General features: G+C 38.2%; 1 protein-coding gene across 2 annotated transcripts in view; it reads left to right on the top strand.

The window, feature by feature from the left end:
* nlrc5 (NLR family, CARD domain containing 5) overlaps positions 1 to 15,379 on the top strand; it is a 51,802-nt gene that overhangs the window by 33,156 nt on the left and 3,267 nt on the right. For both annotated transcript variants that reach the window (XM_032524130.1, XM_032524131.1), the window contains 19 exons: positions 56 to 139; positions 331 to 420; positions 936 to 1,001; positions 1,678 to 1,761; positions 2,337 to 2,420; positions 3,113 to 3,199; positions 3,779 to 3,838; positions 4,266 to 4,349; positions 6,342 to 6,425; positions 6,513 to 6,596; positions 6,977 to 7,051; positions 7,162 to 7,245; positions 7,382 to 7,465; positions 8,137 to 8,235; positions 8,343 to 8,426; positions 11,112 to 11,195; positions 12,065 to 12,148; positions 12,229 to 12,312; positions 12,409 to 12,486. In XM_032524130.1, coding sequence (XP_032380021.1) covers positions 56 to 139; positions 331 to 420; positions 936 to 1,001; positions 1,678 to 1,761; positions 2,337 to 2,420; positions 3,113 to 3,199; positions 3,779 to 3,838; positions 4,266 to 4,349; positions 6,342 to 6,425; positions 6,513 to 6,596; positions 6,977 to 7,051; positions 7,162 to 7,245; positions 7,382 to 7,465; positions 8,137 to 8,235; positions 8,343 to 8,426; positions 11,112 to 11,195; positions 12,065 to 12,148; positions 12,229 to 12,312; positions 12,409 to 12,486 — 1,563 coding nt within the window. The remainder of the gene's footprint in view (positions 1 to 55; positions 140 to 330; positions 421 to 935; positions 1,002 to 1,677; positions 1,762 to 2,336; positions 2,421 to 3,112; positions 3,200 to 3,778; positions 3,839 to 4,265; positions 4,350 to 6,341; positions 6,426 to 6,512; positions 6,597 to 6,976; positions 7,052 to 7,161; positions 7,246 to 7,381; positions 7,466 to 8,136; positions 8,236 to 8,342; positions 8,427 to 11,111; positions 11,196 to 12,064; positions 12,149 to 12,228; positions 12,313 to 12,408; positions 12,487 to 15,379) is intronic.

The raw sequence follows: 15,379 nt of genomic DNA, 5'->3' as shown, positions 1-15,379 counted from the left end.
ACTTATTAACACAATATTGGTATGGATGCATAGTTATTCTTTCCTTTGACTGCAGTTTATCAAGCAACCGACTGGAAGATGAAGGAGTTAAGTGTTTCCTGGATTCTCTACAAAAGCTCAAAATCACCAGCTATGTGAAGTAAGATATTATGAAGACATGCAGCTCAGCCTGTTCTTTTGTGTAGAATACTTCAAAATTATACAGAGTAAATAAAGTATTTAATAAATTAGGCATATTTAAATAAAAATATAGGTCACATATATTATCAAATAGAATAGGTTAAACATAGAATGATACTTTCCTAGTCACTGATATGTCTTCATCCATAGTTTGAGCAACAACGGTCTGAGCCAGCAGGGGTTGTTGGATGTGGCCAGCACACTGTGCATGTGTAACAGCGTCTCCGGTGTCGAAGTCAGGTAAGGCTGAGCATTGTGGAAATGAATGACCAAAGGGCCAACAATAATGGCAAATTAATATGGGTGGTGGAAAAATCCATGCAGAACACTTTCATGATGTTTTCCGTGGCACGACTGTATCGATACACAGACATGTGTCGATCTTTTTCTATATATGTAGTGGTCAGTTTATCTGCTTGACAATCCCATTTTGCAAGCAATACAATGGAAGTGAAACAGAGAAATGTATCTCTTTAGATGAAACAGATGTTGACAAAGTTTCCTCTTGGGGACATAATGTGGAATTGGGAAAAAAAAAGGTATTATCGCAGAATATTGCAATATATTTAAAATCGCAATTATATCGTCATATGACATAAGTATCGTGATGATATTGTGTTGTGAGGCCTCTAGTGATTCCCACCCCTACAATTTAACCAATTGTTGAAAGCATGAAAAACTGGCATAATTAACAGAGTCCTTTTCCCTGTTGGTCTCTTTGTCCATGGACTCATTCTTCTGATGTCTGCTGCTAGTTTGGGAGCAGAGGAAAAGTGTCTCGTCTGGTTTACACAATGTGAAGGTTGTGTAAAAACGCTGAGGTAGGACAAAATAACAAGAGTACTAGTAACTAGCAGCTCATACAGTAGCAGGCATTGACCGATGGAAACAAACAGAAGTGGAAAATAAATTCAAATTCAAAGAGGCTTCATTATACATGACCGTATAGACATTTAGAATTGCTAAAGCACATAGTACAACAGGTACATATACACAATTTTTAGGATGCAGACAATAAAATATTATATCAACATTTGTGCAAAACCATGTCAACAATATTTGTGTGTGTGGTTAAAGGGTGGGGGGGGGGCTTCTGCTGCTAGACTGGATTGGCATTTTGTTTATTTTGGTCAAATTTGGGATGTTTGTCTTAAATTTAGGGAAATATTCAGTCAGCTACATAGTTAGTTAACTAACCCTGGCTGGAGTTAGCAATAACAAGCAAAAACAAGCAAAAATGATCCCCATGTGTTATCATCTCATAGTGGCACAACTAATGCTACAATATGTGAGAGCAACACCACAGTTTGATTTTTAGCATTCTTAACAGACAGCTGTAGGTCTCTCTTTTTGCTGTGTGACTAGGTAGTTCAAAAGTTTCAGTGCCTATTGCATTCATCAGTTAGGTAGTACTGTACCTTTGAAAAGTCCTCTTGTATTGAGTTATTCTTTGTTTGTTCTTTTCTCCCCCCTCACCTTTTTCTGCTGCCTTGACAGTGTCAGAGAGAGTAGTTTGGAACGTGACTATCTGGTCAGATTAGCAGAGATTGTCTCTACCTGTCCCAGTCTCACCAAACTGGAGTAAGTACACCTCCATCTTCAGACCATCTTATACTGTAGCTCTCGTTAGGGCTGAACATGTTAGGTTAAAGTTCAAGATTGACTATTCACTATGTAACAGATAAACATGTCATGGAGCATTATAACATGAGACACCATCAAAACTGCTCCATATTCCTATGCAAGGATGACATATGCATATGAAATGCCAGCAATAACTGTTTTTCTTTAAATAAGCATGGAACATCAAACACAGTTCCTTTCTTTTACCAATGCTTAAGTTATTATAATCAAAAAACAATTTAAAAAAATCTAGGACTTTCCTGTAAACTGAAATTTCTATGAAAATTCTTTGTCTCATGAAACCCTCTCAAAACTCCTGAATAATTACCATTTTTAACCAGATTTAAACAGACTATTATTATATTTATTTTTGATTGAAAAGACTGAGAAAGTATAGTTGTTAATGCATTTTTTATGTTTTTCTTGACTAATTTAATGTGAGTATATATGAATAGAAATCGCTCAGAAGGACATCTACTGATTAAAGTGTCTCAAGTCGTCCAGTGTTTATTTAATTACTGGTTGGTCCACAGATTCAAGAACAATTTGCTGCAGTCGGATTGCATTGAAGACTTTGTGAAACTGTTGAACAGCAGTCAGAGGGGATTCAGTGTCAGGTAAGAAGTAGTCTATATCCACGACGTTCCACTTCTGAGTTGCATTTTAAAGTCCGGTCAATTTATGATGACTACCGGGTTTGCAGGGTAAATCCAGACAGCTAGCTAGTCCAATCTGAGTTTTCTATAGCACGACTAAAACAAGTCATTGAGGGGATCTGAAAAGTTACTGAATCTAGCTACAAAGCCTGGAGCTTGACTCTCAAACTTACCAAAACAAGTTCCTTCCCGAGGCTATTTTGCAGAAGCACCATGGCTCTGTTCGGCGCTCAAGACAATTGTGATTTGTTTAAAGAAATGCCAAAAAACCAGAGCACGTTTTTCTTTCATCCCAGAAGCTGTGACGACTAGCCAGACTCTCCCCCTCAGCGCCGTGGAGGAAGGTCTGGCAAAGCAAGATTAGGAAAGAAGGAACACAGTAGATGGAGCCTATGCCGTTGTGTAGAAACATTTTGCTTGTCGCTTGTTTCTTCCGCTTCAACACCAGTGACTTATTACCTGGGAATTAGTTGTGTCAGTATTCCTTCTGTAGCAGTGAAATGTGGGTAACTTAAGCTTAGATCTTTATTTTTTAGCTTTCCTTTTCTTACCATACAATCCATATTGTTTTTTCTTTTTGTCTTGGGAAAACACATCGCCACGTTTCTGTCCAAACAGTTGAATGAACTGCTGCTCTGTCTCTCTCTTGTCAGTATTGAGGAACGTTGGATCAGATCTGAGGAAGCTGTTAGTTTGGTGTGTCGCTGTCTGGGCCTCAGCAGCAACATACACACTATCAGGTGAGCTAATGCAAATGCATGCATGTACACACACACACACACACACACACAAACGCACACACTTGGTAGGCAGAAGGTAATAATAGTCACAATAAAGATAATGCAACTATTACTGGAAATAGTGGTTGTAGCTGTTCATGGCGTAGCTGGGCACTGCAGGGTATAGCAGGACTTAGCAGGGCATGGCATAGCAGGATTCGGAGCAGGACCAGAGTAACAGCTGCAACCATGATTTAGGTGCCACCCTAATTCAAGGAAAACTGCTGTTTGTAGTGAGGTTGATCAGTGAGCAGATGTCAGTAGCGGACTGATAAATGATTTGAAAGGGATTAGACAACATTACTTGTTTTCTGCGGCGGCTGATGCGCTGTACTACTCCTTCCTGTTTCTAAACTGAATGACAACATAGTGTGGAAGAGTTGAACCTTTGCGCAACCTGGGGACGATTCGGTGCAGAAATGGGCGTTTTCAGGGTTTACACAGATGGTGAACATCTGGTGATAAATTCCAGGTTCCAGGTTTTGCACTGAAACACGTTTGTTATTATGTGTAACATCACTGTATGCTTTTACTTTGCAGGGTTCACAACAACACTCTACACCTGTCTTTGATGAAGTCCACTGAAATAACCTCAGTCAGGTAATATATTCAGGTTGCATATTTTATTTAAATAAAGTCCGCCTCCACTCCAAAAAGCTTAATGTTGCTTCACTTGACCTTTCCTGAAGTATGATCTATGACTCTATAAACCATGCATCTTGTGAAGTGTGAAAATGTATGTACACAAACGCTGAGAATGAACTGTTCAGTAGGAAGTAAGAGACATCTTGTACATGTTTGGAGGAGGTCAGAGACATGAACAATAATTATATTGTATATTAATTGAAGTGAACAATATCTATAAAATGTTAAACTGTAGGTTAGGTTGTGCTGTACACATAAACATTTTATCAATGCATGTTTCTGTGCAAGCAGCGGACAACCGCAGGAAACAAAATGCTAGCAAATTACTTAAATAACCTCTCCTCTCCTCTCCTCTCTTCTCTTCTCCTCTTCTCTCTTCCAGCCTCGTGGACTGTGCAGTAGAGGGGTACCAGCTTGCATCTATGACGAGCATCATCTCGAGGTGTCCTTCACTGACAGAGCTGGAGTTAGTACTCTAAATTTTCTTTATGAATATAATATGCAGAAGGTAGTATGCAAGGGAGACTTATTTGTAAAACAAAATGGAATAAACAAAGAGAAACTAGAACTGCAAGCAGTTATGACCGGGGTCCAAGCCTCATTGCGCCAGTCTTCCCGACGCGAGTCAGCATCGGCAAACTGGTGGAGTGCGTGAAAGCGGAACCCAAGGCGTTACGTGGGGAGGCAAACGTCAGAAATTATCAAGAGGTGTGAGCCGCGAGGTTGGCGGTACAGTGCCATTGCAAAAATCCCTGAGGTCACTTGAATGTTAAAAAGGTTGCAGGACCACACAGCAATGCCACACACAGTTCTATATATAGGGAGTCATCCAGTGAAACAACAGGGGCAACTGTTAGCTTTTAGCTCCAAAAGACACTATGTTTCTATTAGTATATTATTAAGTTACAAAGTTATGAATAAGAAGTGTCATTTGGCGTCATATACAACCCACTCAGAAGGGATGGACCAAAATGGTTTACGTTGATTATAGCGCCTCCTAATGGCTTATATTTACCACAATTGGTACAGAGCCTCCCAGCAGCATGCCAAATAATCATCACAGGTTTGGTGTTGATGGCATATACTGTGGCAGAGATATTGCATTTTTCCCATTGAAATGCATTGAGTTTTTAGACAAAACCAATAAACGTGGATTATAACGACCCCTAAAGGCCAATCTTCGCCAAATTTGAAACAGAGCATCGGGGAGGCATGTTAAACACTGCCTTCAAGATCTTTGTTGATAACATTTCATTTGGTTGAGATATAATATGATATGTGTTTTGTGGCTTGCTAGAGAAAATTAGTTTGGTTGTCAAATGTGTTGTTTGGTTGTCACGGCTAACTAGAGATGCCACATAACAAGTTTTGTGCATATCTGTTGCACGGCCTAGGACGATAAGTTAGTTTTGTGCTTAGCGCAATATTGCAAAAAGAACTTTGAGCAGAAATGGGCTTGTATCAGGTGACTCGATCCAGTGAACACGTGGATGTAAAGATTTTTAATGTGTGTATAATGTGGGACTTATAGGCAAAAACACGTTTGACGTCATTGTAGCGCCACCTAGTGGTCCACATGTGTAATATTTGGTAAATCAGGTGTTAATTTCCCATAATTTATTTATGTGCAAGTGGTTAATCCAAACTAGGTCCTATAGGCCACGCCCACTGTAAGGGGTGCCTCAGGAGTGGTCCTAGATGCTACCCATCAAATATTGTAAAAATAGGATGAGTTGTTCGTGAGATATAAACTTTTTGTATTTGTAGCGCCCCCTAGTGGCCAATGTTTGTGAAATTTGTTTTAGAGCCTCAGAGGGTCATAACAAGGAATAATCTAAAGTTTGGCTTTGACAGCATTTATTTTGGCTGAGATATGGCAAAGTTGGTGTTTTCATAGTTAGCAACAAAAATGTGTTTGTGCGTAATATGCACAATTTTTATTCTATAAAAATTCTTTTAACAACTTTTTGTCAGGTCAGTCTGGAGATGCTATGTGCCAAGTTTCATGCAGATCAATTGCACATTCTAGGAGGAGTTCGAAAAATCGTGATTTTTCAGGCATAAAAGTCAAGGCGGAAATGGGCGTGGCCTATATCACGAGATTCAGTTAGATCAGCTGATGGATATATGGTTTTTAAATGTCCGATATACGTTTGGGAGTTATAGGGCTATTTATGTGTTAGGGCTATTTCTGTTATACCGCCACCTAGGGGTGGAAGTGGGTCAATTGTTGCGTCTGAGGTCTTTTCGGAGTTTTGGACCAGTCCTGAAAATGGCACACTGCCAACATGTACCGTTTAGGCTGTAGAGGGAGTTTTTTGCGGAGAAAAATAATAGAAGAGAAGAATAATAGGGTTCCACAGCCCTGCTGTGTGAACCGCATAGCTTTGCTACCGTGCTTCCCAGTCCTCTCGGGCTTGGACCCCTAATAAATCCAGTCTGTTCTCGTTATTCACAGCTTCTCCCACAACAGCCTGGGTGTAGAAGGAGCTGAGTTTCTCTGTTCTGTCCTGCCCTCGCTACCAAATCTCACTTGTCTCAGGTGAGAGCTTTACTTCACATTTGACTCTTTTACTAATGCCTGTTTCAAAGTTCTAGCATGACAAGCAGGTATTTTTGTTTTCTACAGTATTGGTTCCAAAGAGGCTTGTGTGACGGTGGTTGAGAAGCTCTCAGAGGCCTTGCTGCAGGTTGCAGGCATTAAGTGCTTAAAGTGAGCAACATATACACAAACACGTTTTATGTCCCTTATTTTCGGCCGGATGTCCCTCACCTTCTTCCTTTTATTTGCGTTGGCATTCTAAACTCCGGTCAATTCAGGAAACATCCTCTGAGCAAGAACCAACAAATTATACTATATACAGTATATAAATATATATTTTTGAGTAAAATTCTCATCAAGTACTCAACAGCTGTTTGAATTCCAGAGCTTGCCTCTCTATGTGCACATGTTCCATGTTCCATGCTCATATGCCACACTGTGGAGCAGGGTCTGGCAATGTGAGACCAAGCACTGCATAACATGGCTTGGATTTAAGCAGACAGCCAGCATGATGATAAGTTGAAATCAATTCTTTATTTTTACTGTCCCAGCCTATCAGGTCATGTGATTAGTGACACAGCAGCCCAGACTATGACCCAAATGTGTCCCCGTCTAAAATCGCTCAAGTAAGCATTTAACAGAATATTAATATTTTTCACAAACCAATCACCAACATGTAAGAGAAAATAATGCCGATAATGTGGAAGTGGTGTAAAATGTGCCTTTTCTTCTCTAGTCTGTCTCATTGTAGGTGGTCAGCGGCTGCAGGGTTGCAGCTCGTCACAGCACTGCAACTATGTGTCAGTCTGGAAGGTCTTTGGTAAGAGACACATCCACACACACATGCAAATGAATGTTTGTGTGTGCAAAATGACTGAATACATATGAAGTGGCTGCTACAATGTGTGTGTGTGTGTGTATGTGTGTGTGTTTTGTGTTTCTGTGTGCACCCCAAGTCTGGACTCCCTACAGCTGAATGCAGAGAGCAGTGTGTGCCTGGGACAAGCACTAAGGAATATCAACTCTATACGCAGTCTCAAGTAAGAAACACGATCTGGTCTACTATAGCAGTCTCATTATTGAATCTGAAGACTTACTTAGTATCATGTGCGCCCTGTTTATTGCTGCCAATTATGTAGTTGTAAGTATGTATTTTACATATGAAGCTAAAACTGCCAAGTTATTTCAGGCAGGAGTCTTTACAGTACATCTGCATTACTGCAACAGTCACACTGATGAATTTAACTTACACATATCCTATAACACTTTAATCATCTGCTCTATTTATGAGTTGCACTCACAGTAACTGCCAAAGCTGCTGCTCACTTTCACTGCTCAAATTGCACCCACTGCTGCTGCAGCTCATCATACCAGCCTGTCATCAGCTCTACAGGAACCTTACATAAATGAAGGGGGAGGTCAGATCCCATGATTCCATTCCCTCCCCTTGGGAATTTACCATTCCCTCTCTCATAGTGCTAGGATGTAATGTGTTTTTCACTGATGAGCTGCAAGGGCAGAACTTTCATGGCAGATGTTAATAATGTTTGCATAGCATATGAATAGATATCATACTTACATGGAAATAAATCCTCCTCACATGAGAGATATCCACCGCAAGGTCGGGGCCAATATAAGAATTTCACAGAGGATTTGATGCCTGGTTGAACATTAAATTTGACCCTTTGTTTGTGCATTGTGTGTGTGCCAGGCTAAATAAGATTGATACAGTGATGGGCCCGTCAAAAGCAAACGGTTTGCTAGATCTCCTAGCTGCTATGGAGGGACTCACACGAATGGAGGACATCGAGTGAGCATGCTGCACATAAACAAATGTGGTTGACCTAATTTCTGTCTGCAATGAAAGAAATGTGGCCATCAGTGATCTTGGATGGGTTCTTTCTCTTGTTTTGTCAGGCTGGACAGCTGGAGGATGGCTGATAGAGGAATAGAGCAGCTGACCAGACTCCTTCCTATGTGGACGGAACTCAGGAAGATCAGGTAGGCAGGAAGTTCCTATTTGTAAAAAAAGAAAGGGTAGACAAACACTAGTAGGCACTTACAGTACTGTCTGGACTTTGATAACAGATTATTTTTTAATGTTTTACATGTCAAAAACATTTGTCTTTCTTGTATGTTGTTGTGTATGTTCTGATTTTATTTATTCAAATTATATATATTGTGTATTGTTTTATTAATTATCAGTTAGTCAGTGTCATTTAACCCCTACAACCCCCACATTGTCAACAGGCCAGCTTGTGTGCGATCTTTCCTTCATATTTTACACATATTCATCATTCATGTTATTCTAATGCTGCAGGTAATTATTGTATGATTTCCAATGACTGCTGAGCCTTTGTGTGTGTTGCGTGAGCAATCTTTCTTACACTTGGCTTTGTGTTTGGTGTGAACTGTTCATGCAGCCGGTAGACTAGAGACAAGACATGTGATAAAAAGAGATATCTGAAATTCTCTTTGTAAAAGCTTTTGACCCTGGCTTTTATCCAATGTTCTGAAAATGTATGCAAACTAGCACATATTTGATAAGATAAAGAATCATTTGCATATTTCAAAAACAAAATTTTAGAAAACCTCTAACACAAAACAATATTAGACTAAAGGAAGTTTTATGTTGTTGATGTTAAAAAGTGTACCCTATTCACCTGTAGTGAGTTAAGTCTCCCCTTAACATTATTGAAAAAAGAAAGGGCAATTGGGTGCTTTTATTTTTTAATTTAGTGCTTAAAGTGTAATTTTGTTTTTTTTTCAACCCCATTTACCCATGAATTTGTGTCTAATAGACAGATGTGACCAGAAATCTTTGAATATGGTCCAGTATTGAGCGAGATTGCAGTGATGGGCGATGCGAACCGAGCTACAATGTAACCTTAAGGGGGAATTGTGCACCTTTGACTTTTGTCCACTGAAAGTGATTTTGTTTTTGCTACTGACAGGGTCAGATTGTTACTAAAAGTGTCTGATAACATTATCAGTCTTGACTTTTTAAAATCAGTCTATTAATCAAAGATGCATGGGGAAATGGGGTCCAGGTTGAGAGAAAAAAAAAAGAATTACCCTTTAATGTACTAGTTTTATTTTAGTGTCTTTGAGTTCTTTTAAAAGCTCTATATAGATAAAATATATTTTTATTATTATTTAGGAATACATGACTTTCATTACTTCATACATAAAAAAGGAAATACTGTCAAAGAATATATATATATACATATATATATATATATACATACATACATACATATATATACTGTATAGTTCTACTATGTTTATAGGAGTAAAATGTTTTACAAATCAGGATATGAATGAATAAATGAATGATGCATCTTTGAAAACCTTCAGAATATTGATGGGAATTTATCTGGAAAGTTTGGTGTATTTAAGTGTTGCTGAAGTGGAGATTTTTGCCTCAGAGTATGAAAACATTCATACTTTAAGAAAACAGCCTCTTTATTTTATGTTTAAATATGCAAATTAGGCATTGTGTAACACTAACCGTTTAGGAGAAATCTACAGGTGCAAATAGACAAAGTGTACTGGAGTAAATGAAACACCTACATTTGTATTTCAGTTGTTGTCTTTTGACTAGTCTGAAAGTTAAATACAACTTTGCTAAATACAATAGAAGCAAAAAGGCCAAAAACCTCTATTTTCAATGATAAATCTGTCGCTTTGCTATTTTTGGCTTCACTCAGGAATACAGTTAAGCTGGATGTAACGACCATGGACCCCACTGCATGACTATGCCTGTGTGAAATGATCACTCAATAAATACCCGCCATTTTATTAACTGTCACCACCTTCTTAATGGGGAACAGCTGCTTACGTTGGCAGCAGGTTCTTCCTTTTCAAGTGTGGGACTGACAGCAGCAGTGTGGCCTTCCTTAGGTGTTGCTGTTTTTATTTATTTATGACACATGGTGTTGTTGTTGTACTATGTGTAATAATATTACATTTTACTTATATGGTATATAGTTCATTTTGCCCTTCAGCCCCTTGCTTCGCAGAGAAGACAGAAAATATAAAATACATTAAAAAGCACACGGAGGTTAGTCATGGACCGGCTGTTTTTCATGAGTCATCAAGAAAAGAAAGTGCAGTTCAGAAATCCCCCTCCCTGCCAGTGAGCAGTGGGTTAAAATAAAAATATAAAATATATTCTGTTCAATGGAAAGAAAAACCCAGGCATTTCAAAATAATACATCTTAAAGTTGTAATTACAATACCGCAATACCGCCAAACCGTGATATTTTTCCCTGATGGTTATCATACAGGCCCATGCCTAATTAGATTGGATTAGATTAGATCAGATTCAACTTTATTGTCATTACACATGTACAGGTACAGTGCAACGAAATGCAGTTTTGCTTCAGGGCCGCAGCTGTTTAAAGCGCTGCCACAAATTGATGTACATAAAGCAATAAAATATTTAAAGTTATTACGAGAGTCAGAAAGTGAAATGAAAGATCTGAGAGCCACGCCAATGGATCGATTCAGACTAAAATTGTGTGTATTCCTTGTGTGTTATGGTTGCAAATCGCTTCAGTGCTTCTGATTTTGGCACCATCCAGTGGTAGTATAAAAAAAAAAAACACTACACAACTAGTTTTTATTTATTTATTTTTTTACGTTTATATGATGTGGGTTTATGTCTGTCTGCCTGTCTTCCAGTCTATCGAAAAACCTGATCAGCGACCAATCAGGAGAAAAGCTACTTGAAGCTTTGAAGAGCTGTAGTCACCTGGAAGAGCTGCAGTAAGGACACAATGACAATTTATTTATATATTTGAATCATTCCTGTGAAAGACCTTCTAAGAGGTGAAATATTCTACACTGCACAACATTTGCACTGCTTGTTCGCATGGCTAAAGACGCTAAATAACACTCAAAAGAAACAAAGGGGACTGTGATTAAGACACACTAGTGTTGAAGCGTTTGTCTTCATTGTTAAAGACTGCAAATCAACCACTTGGAAGTTTGCTACCCTGGAAAAGAGATGCACTTATTTCAGCTAAGCTCTACCTTAAGCTATGTAACATTTTTGTGCAATGAACACTTTTTATTACCACATGTAATCATTTCTAGTCTTCAATTTCAATTGTGTTCTTTGCTAAACTTTTCAGGTGTATTATTGTAGGGGTGGCAATCACCAGAGGTCTCACAAAACGATATCATCACTATGCTTATGTCACGATACGATATTATTGCGATTTCAAACATATTGCAATATGCTGCGATATATTGCAATTTATTACCCTTTTTTTCCAACTTCAAATTTTTCCAAATTTTAAATGATGTCCCCACGAGGAAACGTTGTCAACATCTGCTTTAAAGATACATTTCTCTGTTTCAATTCGCTTTTATTGCTGCAAAATGGGATTGTCAAGCAGACAAACTGACCAACACATACTGTACATAGTAATAGTACACAGTAGCAACAGTATTGCAATGGAAAATATAGCGATACTATGCTGTATCGTTTTTCCCCCCACCCACCCCTCCAATATTTTATCATTTGTATTGTGTGTATTTCGGTTAAAGAGAAGAATATGAATGAAATATGTTTTAGTTTGCATATTTATACCAGCACACAAATAAAACATCAACCTAATGCTTTGTCCCAGTCTGTCCAGTAACAGTCTCGGGGATCTCACTGCTGCCAGGATGGCCCAGGTTCTACCATCACTGACGCACATCACTGTGTTGGAGTAGGTCCCACACACATTCATACTTCTTATTGACATTTATCACACTTCCATATTCTTTATGTAAATGTGAGTTTTTCTAGTATTTCAGAGAACAGGATTGGACATGAAGGGTCAGTGAGTCTGTCCAAAGCAATAACGTGCATGAAGAACCTCACCAAGATTCAGTAAGACTCTTAAGCTTCTGCTGTTTTGAGAGTCACAGTCCTGATTGATGACTAGATTTGTTGAGGTATGTTTCTTTTTCTTGTATGGTCCGACAGTCTGACCTCTATTGGGACTTCAGAGCTGTGTGCTGTAGCTGCCAGTCTGGCCCACTGTCCCCTCATACAGGATGTGGGGTAAGATTCTGTTCAATTTACAGTTTATTTACAGTGTCAAGTCATAACAGACATGAGCTCTGGACCCTTTACCGTCAGAGTGGGTCTAGACTTTTTTGCTTCCTGATACTGATACCGATTCCGATACTGGAACTTGCATATTTGATTGTTTTAACAGCTGTATACTACTATTACTGCATGGATGTGATATGATTTCTGTTTTTGTTGTTTGGCGTGGGGCTGACGTAAAACTTTTTGTGAAACATACAAACAAACAAAATCAGACAATTAACACAATAGAACTTTTGTTATCCAGTTTGACAGCAAATCATAATGGAAAAGAAGATGATTTAACTACTTTTATAAACTTCTTCCTGGCTAAATTATGTGGTATCTGATCGGTGCATAAACTCCAGTACTTCCCGATACCAGTATTTTAGGAAGTATCGGAGGCTTTTCCGATACTGGTATCGGAACATCTTTAGTTTAGACGACACTATAAATTACAGAGACCCAACAATTCTCACAAGATAATGAATTGGTGCGACAAGGCAAAAATACTTCCTTTAAACAGGCAGAAACCTCGGACAGAACCTAGATTATAAATGATTATATCATTCATTGGCAGCAATTAATGATGAAGACATATTTTACAGGCACCACCTGAGTATTTCTTCATATCTTTAAAAAAAAAACCATAAAGGTGATTTGTGCAGTCTACCAGAGTAATAACATGTGTATTGTACATGTATAATGACAATAAAGGTATCTATCTATAACACAAGATTCGTTGTGTTGAAGTTATATGTTCCATTTGGACTCAGAAGTCAGATTTTCACTATTCACTATATTTTCCACTTTAAAATACCCACAATGCACTGCTAATTTGAGTGTACATATGATGTACCCTACATTTTACTCTCATATACCACAATGCAATACAGGCTTGTTTTCTCAGAGGAGAAGAAGAAGCAGATGTGACCACGGAAACTGAAAAGGAAAAATGGAGTGGACTTTAGTTTCTAAACAGTGGAAGTGTAACATGCAACATATATACAATGGCTTGAGAAAGTTTACACCCCAATGCTAAAGTTGATTAAAATAAGAAATAAAAAAACATCTTTTGAAAATTGATCTTAATTTTAGGAAAATTCAACCTTTCAACAACACCAGTTTTCTTTGTGAATGAATAATGTATTGTAAATAAATAACTGTTCTTCCTTAAAATACAGGGGGCATAAGTACACCCCCCCCCCATGTTAAAATACAGGGGGCATAAATATACACACCCCTCTGTTAAATTCCCATAGAAGCAGGCAGAGTTTTATTTTTAAAGGCCAGTTATTTTTATGGATCCAGGATACTATGCATCCTGATCAAGTTCCACATACCCTTCACCACACATAAGATCATCTCTCAATGCAAATCATACCAACTATTATGCTAACTGAAATAACACCATGCCATTCTCTGTTTCAAAATGTTTTGTAATATCTAAAAAGATACATTTATCACTTTTTTGCAACAACAAAAAATGTTGCTGCAAAATGGGATTGTCAAGCAGACAAACTGACCAACACTTATATATTAAAAGAATGATACTTTGCATCCTTGTATTGCTACAGAAAAATATCAGGATATCCCCCCCCCCCCCCCCCCCCCCCCTTCTCCCCCCCATCCATAGTATCCCAAGAGTATCTGGGCAAAGTTTGTCACTTGAGAGGTGTTTTCACATTCCTCTCCTGAAGGGGGGGGTATTTCCCCTTCCAGGAAATTCTAGAGGTGGCGGGGGTGATTACGGTAATTCTTACAGTATATCTTAAAAAAAAAAACGTTTCACCTTGTTTCGAGGAAACTTCAATTTTACATCAGATGACTGACAGCTACTCTGAAACTTCCTTACATCTTTGAGTGCAATGTTTTCTGAATGAGTAACGTGTGTTCAGGCACGGCCAGGGGCAGCAAACGGACTACAGAGGATGATAATTCCTACTCCATTTTACTTTACTTTCAGTATAATGTAGGCTGCGTAGCCAGAAAAAGGCTAGGAGAGTCATTAAAGATACAAATAACTGATATTCGGAACTGGTATGCAATTTGAAACAGGTTTGCATTTACAGTGTTCATTTTAATCTTGATGTCAAAATTAAGATTTTGGAATGTTACAAACTCTAACACCAAACTTTTTGAAAATTCTTTAAGCAGTTATTTAATAAACTTGAAACTTTCTAATAATACCCAGTAAAAGATAGTGAGAGAGTGTTGTGGGCGGGGCTTTATGTCAGACTCAGTGGGAGTGAAGCCAAAGCAGAGGGACAGACACAGAGCGGCACACTTTTAATGAATTAACTTTATTAGTTATCAGGCAAATATAGTTCCGATACAGATAATCTACAACAACAAAAATGCTCCCTAGCTCCTACCCTCGCTAACTAAGAACACTGCCTAAGACTGGTTCTCTTTCACTTTTTAAAAAACTAGATTTTTCCATTTTGCTTCATCTGAAGAGTCTGTAATCAGTTTAATGTGTTTTGTACAGAACAATGCACAACTAACCACTATACAACCATTTTTTAACCCTTGTGTTGTCCTCGGGTCAAATTTGATCCGTTTTCAGTAAAACACCAAACAAAAACATTTGTCACAAAAAATGGGCCGTCAAAATAAGCGCTGAAAATGTCAACCTCAAAAATATTAATAAAACTCAAAAAAGCACCCACAACATTGAAAAAAGTGACAAAATGTAAGAACAACATATGATAATTTTGAAAAAAAGTGACCTAAACGGTTTTTTTTCATGGTTGACGGAAAGACAACGCAAGGGTTAAAGAACATTTGTGAAAGGGCTCACATACTATGTCCTATTTTTTGTATTGAGATTATTTAATAGGTATGCCAGTTCTGAAAATTATTA

Source organism: Etheostoma spectabile, chromosome 8 (genome assembly GCF_008692095.1).
Source record: "Etheostoma spectabile isolate EspeVRDwgs_2016 chromosome 8, UIUC_Espe_1.0, whole genome shotgun sequence".
Lineage (NCBI taxonomy): Eukaryota > Metazoa > Chordata > Actinopteri > Perciformes > Percidae > Etheostoma > Etheostoma spectabile.
The sequence above is the reverse complement of the archived record's forward strand: the minus strand, read 5'-3'. Positions and strand labels throughout refer to the sequence as shown.